Below are 7,350 nucleotides of genomic sequence, written 5' to 3' on the forward strand. Positions count from 1 at the left end.
AGTAGCTGGGACTACAGGCGCCCGCCACCACGCCTGGCTAATTTTTTTGTATTTTTTAGTGGACATGGGGTTTCACCGTGTTAGCCAGGATGGTCTCGATCTCCTGACCTCATGATCCGCCTGCCTCGGCCTCCCAAAGTGCTGGGATTACAGGCGTGAGCCACCGCGCCCAGCTGACAGAGAGACTCTTTAAAGCACCTCTCACTCACCTCTAAAATGAACCAAAGAACAAATCCCTAAGACTCTCAAAATACGTTGTGCTCATTAAGAACAACACATTTCAAGCACACTGAAAAATGCATCCATTCTTAAAGTAACATTTCTTATGTTCTGCATGACTTCCATAGGCTTGGGCAATGGCTAATCTCTGCCACCCACGAGCTGGCTGCATTTTATTGCTGTATTCAGATTTCTGAATATAAAGCAAAAGAAACCCCAGACACCAAAAGCATATCACTGCAGTTACATGTTTGGTTGTGAAAACTAAGAGAGGAAATAATAATTTGAGAAGCCATTAATATAGTGTTTTTGGAAGGGCAGACAGACCTAAATTTGAGTTCTGGCTCAAAACTTACTAGTAAGGTGTCCTTGGGCACGTCATTCAATCTCTGAATCTCTGTTTGCTCATCAGTAACAACAAAATTTTACAAGGATCATAATGATGATGTATGTATGTAAAAGTACCTAACATGCTTATAAGTTTTCGATAATAGTTGAGTTCTCAATAATAAAAGCCTCAATAATAGTTGCTTAATGTATCATTGACAATTATCTGTATAAAGTGTTAATTTGAGAATCCTCAAGCTCCTCCATGCAGTTTAGAGCTATCTGGGTCCTGTGAGAGCCACAAAAGAAGTATCAGAAATGGTAATTTGTTCTCATGTTCACTCAGCCAGCAAATGCCAGAACTGAGATTCTAACCCAGTGCAATCTAACCCAAGCATCATTCTCCTGCCTCAGCCTCCCAAGTAGCTGAGACTACAGGCGCCCTCCACCATGCCCGGCTAATTTTTTGTATTTTTAGTGGAGGCGGGGTTTCACCGTGTTAGCCAGGATGGTCGCGATCCCCTGACCTTGTGATCCGCCTGTCTCGGCCTCCCAAATAACACCAAAGTATTACAGGTGTGAGCCACCACGCCTGGCCTCAAGCACCATATTCTTACCCACAGTACTTATTGCCTCTGTGTAATTAGAATGGTAAAAAAATAACATGGTCTTAAGACAAAAGAGAAAGTTTGGTAGAGGAAGTAGCTCTTGAAATAAGCCTTGAAAATTTTTAGGCTATGCATAGACTGAGAAGAGGGAATGGTATTTCAGGTAGAAAAGCAAAGCATAAGACATAGAAGTGGAAACAAACAAACAAATGGACATGGATGGTCAGTCTGTGTTAGGGAAGAGCCCAAAATATGTGAGATCACTAATCTATCAGTCACAAATCTGGCAGCCCCTTCATTAAGCAGAACACCTTTCATTTTCTCTCTCTTTTCTTGCTCTTCTTAAAGAATTAACTAACCTGCTCTTTGATCTCTCTTAGGCTTTTTGAGACTCTTCAATCACTCTTCTGGTCTGTATTTGGCCTTTTAAATCTATATGTCACCAATGTGAAAGCCAGACACGAATTCACCGAGTTTGTAGGAGCTACCATGTTTGGAACATACAACGTCATCTCCCTGGTAGTGCTGCTGAACATGCTGATTGCTATGATGAACAACTCCTATCAGCTTATTGCCGTGAGTAGCTTTGCTTTACAAGGGTGCTTACTTTCATTTCAGGATGGGGCAGCATTAGCATGGAGTCCATTAGAAGCTCAATGAAAGAGTTCATCTGCCTCAATTAATTTACATTAGCTTTCCTAGTTGTTAGAGTGAATTATTTCTTTCCAATGCAATTGAGTTTGGACTTTCAGTCTATAGAATCTTGATCATCTAATATAAGTTATTCTAGTGAATAAGATTTTCTAGCTACTTATTGAAAATATTTCTAAATTTCAGAATCAAATTTCTTGCCTCGGTGGAAAACTCGGGGTTTGAGCACAATTTGGCTACAATGTGTCACCTGACTCATCTCCAGGGTTAATTCAGCTGATCTGGTTCTCTAGCCAAGAGAGCCCTATCTCCTGCTTCACTGCAAACATCTCCCTCCGAAAACTAAGAATCACATTGACAAGGATGGTCTTCTCAGAGAGAGACAGAGAGGGGAGGGGACTACATTTTTTCCTATTTAATAAATAGAGATGGGGTCCTGATATGTTGCCCAGGCTGGTCTGAAACTCCTGGCCTCAAGTGATCCTCCCACCTCAGCCTCCCTAAGTGCTGGGATTACAGGCATGAGCCACTGCACCAAGCCAGTGGCTATTTTTCAATCAAGTATATATAAGTAACTGCACTCCATTGTGAGGCACTCTTAAGTAGAGTCCATTGCTGAATTTTTTTTGCGCCATCATGTTACCATTTAGATCAGCAGTGTTTATTACCCTAGACTAGAAATAGTGACAGTGTAGGATACAGTATCAATTCAGTCCCTGCCCTGGTTTTTTATGTCAAAGTAGCTATCTAACCTTATTTTAATTTATTTTAATCTGCGTATAATTCCTAGAAATTGAGTTTTTCGGCAAAGGAGTCCTCATTACCTGAGGTCTGATTTAGTCAGGCATTAGTAAATTTCGATGTGTAGTTCCTACTATAATGCTAGAATACCTACTCTGGATCAGTCTGTTGCTGAAAGTTTTTGCTGTAGCAGAGAAAGTACAAAATAAAAAAACCCAAGTCTTGTCTTCCTTTCTAGATGCTATTTCTCAGATTTGGTTTGCCACTGAGGAGTTATTTAGCCTATAGAAAATAAGCTTAAATTATTTGTTACATATACATAGATTAGATATATATGTATATATGTGTGTGTGTATATATATATATATGCGCATATATATATATGCGCGTGCACACACACACCCATACATACACATTGTCCACATCTTAAATATTATTAATAGTGAATGTGATCCATTTCCACTAAGAACAGAACCAAAAAGGAATGGAGCAGGAGGCTTTTGAGTTACCTATTTGGGAGAAATTCCTAACTATAAATGGCAATGTAATAAATATATTCTCACAGGTGGGTCTATAGAATTTCTGTTATTGGAGAATTTTAAAAATTAGGATATAAAATTGTCTGCTAAGATAGTTTAGATAGTAGGTATTTAGGTGGTAGAGAAGGGAGAGGAGTGTAGTGGAAAAAAAGATTTGAAGTTAATAAACCAGGGACTCTAATCCTGGCTCTGTGTTTTATAACTGTATGTCTTTAGTAACTTACATTCCCCTCTTGAGCCTCAGTGTCATCATCCAAAAAGTGAGGGTTTTGAAATCAATAGTTTGTAATATCCTTGCTGGCTCTGGCATCCTATGAGTCTGGGTGCCTACAGATTAACAAGATAGGCTAACGAGGTCCTTTCTAGCACTGAAATTCTGTTCTCTTATTGCATTTGAAATGCAATATAGTTCAGTTCCATTCATTCATTCCCCTCATTCAAACAACTAGGCCAAAACTCTGAAATGATTTATGTTCACTCCTACTCTATCTCTATAAGGCGGCAGGGGCAGGGATGGAGTCTCAGGAGTTGACTTTTCCATCCCCTCTGCTTGGCATTCTATCCTTCACCCCTGCCAAAGATGGCAATATTCATGCAAAGGTATTTGTAGTTTTTTCACTGGGTGTCTGACAGCTGATTTTTCCTTGTGACAGTAGAAAAGGGAGAGATTTTCTTGTCACCTAATGCAGGGCTGTGGTCCTTCTCACTGAACTCAGTGACATTTTCTAGGAAGGGTGAAAATAATCAACTCCAGTTCTCATCACCACCTGCTGGTAGTAAGTTTTGTTTTAATGCCACCTACTGCTGCACCCAAAGAAAACACATCGGCTTGGGAGGGAGCCAATGGTAGCTAAATGGAGTCTATACCATCTCATAAATCTGAAGTCATGGCCAACCATTCTGAATAATATCTTTACTGCTGTTGGATCCCATGGGGTGTTTTTACCATTTTTAAGTGGATTCAGTGGGATCCAGTGGGATGCTGATATCAGACAACCTGATTCCAAAAATATCTGGATCTGCTTAAGTGATAAGGACCAGACAGTAGATTTAATTTCATTTGCAACATCTCTGCTTCAGTACTGAATGTAATTTTTACAAGGTCCTTGATATAGGGAGGAAGATTACAGAAAGGGAAACCACTGAAGACAAATTTCTCCTATTATAAAGGTATCACAGGCTGATTCAGTCTAGGTAGGGACTGAGTTGTCAACATGCCTTACTATGAATCTAATTTGTGTACATTCTAGGAGAGTCCTCAAGAACACCAGGTAATACCAATCCCTTCAAGGGTTAAGCTCTTTATCAGTGTTCCATGCAGGATTCAGAGCTGCTGGTGATGTGAATATATGGCTCTGTAGCAATTTGTATTTCCATGTCAGAGGAGGCTCTACCTCAGTGTGTATAGAGTTATCCTTAAGATACAGTGAAGCAGGAATCACTCCAGGCCTGTGCTCTGTGGTCCCAGCATCAGCAGGTGGAGCTGGCCATATTGTATATTATTGTCATTGGCAATTAGCAGTTATTTACTTCTCCTTTTATTCTTATATCTCCCTCAATCTCCTTATTACTCCCAGTGACATTTTTAAAAATGCATCTACCTTGTCACTGCTGTCCTTGATGTATAGGCAGAAGCTCCATCAAGCAAAGCTGCCCTCGGTGCCATGTTAATCAGATTCATCCATTTAAAAATATTAGGTGGAAGAGATAAGATCAGTTCCACAAAGTTCATTACCTTAGGCCCTATTCCTATCCCCTACCCCACCCACAATGGGCATCTCTGTTGCCTAAGATTAGTCCTCCCAAAACATAGTGCTCATAATGGTCTGTGATAAAGTCTCATTCAGCAAGTTAATAAGAACCCTTGGTTTCTTTGGCTGCTGTGGAGTATTTGCTCTAATGCTGAAAATAAGTAAACAGCACTTGCTTCACTGAGCCACAGCTGCTGGATGGCTTGGGGAGAGTCCAAATATATGTAATTGGTTGTCTCCCTTAGGGTGGCAACATTTGGAGGCCCAGATGATGAATGGACTCTCCCACTGCAGAAGACATTCATGCAAATGATGACATTCATCCAAACAAACCTGGCACCACAAGATAGGAGGCAGGACTAGAGAGGGCTGTTGCATACCATCTAAGTGCCAAGAAGGGCAGGTGGTCTCCCCACCAACCCCCAGTCATCTAGGACCAACCTCAGATTCTCAAAGCAGAGACTTTCAAAGCAGAGACTCTCAAAGCAGCACTTCACACACAATACCATGATTTTAACACTCTATCAGCAGGACTGATAACCAACTGCTACACACTGATATGGCTACTCAATTGTTAAAATATTGAAACATTTCCATACCAGTTGGTAAATAGCTGTCACTCCAACTGTTCCTTCTACGACATACCCAGACCTCCCCACAATCCAGCAAGTAAAGGGTAACATCTGGAACAGCTGGTAGAATCTAGGACCCTGTTCCAGCACCATAACTGGCCTATATTTGGATTGACTGGTTTCTTAAATAGTCTGAATATCACTATAGTAGGCAAAACCCTAAAATGCTCCCCCTGGATTTCCCACTCTAATAATCAAGACTATTAACATGAAGAGATACCACAATTGTGATTACGTTGTATTATGTGGCAAAAGGGATTCTGCAGATGTAATTGAGGCTAGTATTCAGAGAGATTATCCAGGTAGGCCTAATCTAATCACATAAGTCTTAGAAGCAGAGTTTTCTCCAACTGGTAGCAGAAGGGAATGTCAGTGTATTAGTCTGTTCTCATGCTGCTATGAAGAAATACCAGAGACTCGGTCATTTATAAAGAAAGGAGTTTTAATTGACTTACAGTTCCACATGGCTGGGGATGCTTCATTAATCTTATAATCATAGCAGAAAGAAAAGCACGCAGGTCTTACATGGTGGCAGATGAGAGAGAGTGAGAGGGAAGCAGGAAAAGCCCCTTATAAAACCATCAGATCTCATGAGAACTCACTATCATGAAAGCAGCATGGGAGAACTGCCCCCATGATCTAATCACCCCCCATGAGGTCCCTCCCCCAACATGTGGGGATTATAACTTGGATTGTAATTCAAGATGAGATTTTGGGTGGGGACACAGTCAAACCATATCGTTCCATCCCTGGCCTCTCCCAAATCTCATGTCCTTACATTTTAAAACACATTCATCCCTTTCCAACAGTCCCCCAAAGTCTTAACTAATTGCAGCATTAACCAAAAGTCTAAGTTCAAAGTTTCATCTGAGACAAGGCAAGTCCCTTCTGCCTACAAGCTCGTAAAATAAAAAAAACAAGTTAGTTACTTCCTAGATATAAAGGAGGTACAGGCATTGGGTAAATACACCCATTCCAAATGGGAGAAATTGGCCAAAACAAAGGGGCTACAGGCCCCATGCAAGTCCAGAATCCAATAGGGCAGTCATTAAACCTTAACATTTCAAAATGATCTCCTTTGACTCCATGTCTCACATTCAGGTTACAATGATGCAAGTGGTGGGCTCCCATGGCCTTGGGCAGCTCCACTTCTGTGGTTTTGCAGGGTACAGCCCCCCCATCCTGGCTGCTTTCACAGACTGGTGTCGAGTGTCTGTGGCTTCTCCAGGTACATGGTGCAAGCTGTCAGTGGATTTACCATTCTGGGGTCTGGAGGATAGTGGCCCTATTCTCACAGCTCTACTAGGCAGTGCCCCAATGGAGACTCTGTGTGGGGGCTCCCACCCCACATTTCCCTTCTGCACTGCCCTAGCAGAGGATCTCCATGAGGGCTCTGCCCCTGCAACACACCTCTGCCTGGACATTCAGGTATTTCCATGAATCATCTGAAATCTAGGTGGAGGTTCCCAAACCTCAGTTCTTATCTTCTGCCCACCTGTAGGACCAACACCACATGGAAGCTGCCAAGGGTTGGGGCTTGTACCCTCTAAAGCCATAGCCCAAGCTGTACCTTGCCACCTTTTAGCCATGGCTGGATCAGTTGGAAAACAGGGCACCAAGCCCTTAGGCTGCACACAGCAGGGGGGGCCCTGGGCCCAGCCCAGGAAACCATTTTTCCCTCCTAGGCCTCTGGGCCTGTGATGGAAGGGACTTCTGTGAAGGTCTCTGAAATACCCTGGAGACATTTCCCCCCATTATCTTAGTGATTAACATTCACTTCCTCATTACTTATGCAAATTTCTCCAGCTGGCTTGAATTTCTCCCCAGAAAATAGGTTTTTCTTTTCTATCACATTTTCAGGCTACAAATTTTCCAAAGTTTT

At 41.9% G+C, this 7,350-nt stretch overlaps 1 protein-coding gene across 1 annotated transcript in view; it reads left to right on the forward strand.

The window, feature by feature from the left end:
• The window catches only part of TRPC5 (transient receptor potential cation channel subfamily C member 5), a 206,114-nt gene that overhangs the window by 140,852 nt on the left and 57,912 nt on the right, over positions 1-7,350 (forward strand). Inside the window, 1 exon segment of the mRNA XM_017872325.1 lies at positions 1,535-1,730. Coding sequence (XP_017727814.1) covers positions 1,535-1,730 — 196 coding nt within the window.

This window comes from Rhinopithecus bieti, unplaced genomic scaffold, assembly GCF_001698545.2.
Source record: "Rhinopithecus bieti isolate Rb0 unplaced genomic scaffold, ASM169854v2 scaffold_7464, whole genome shotgun sequence".
Classification (NCBI taxonomy): Eukaryota; Metazoa; Chordata; class Mammalia; order Primates; family Cercopithecidae; genus Rhinopithecus; species Rhinopithecus bieti.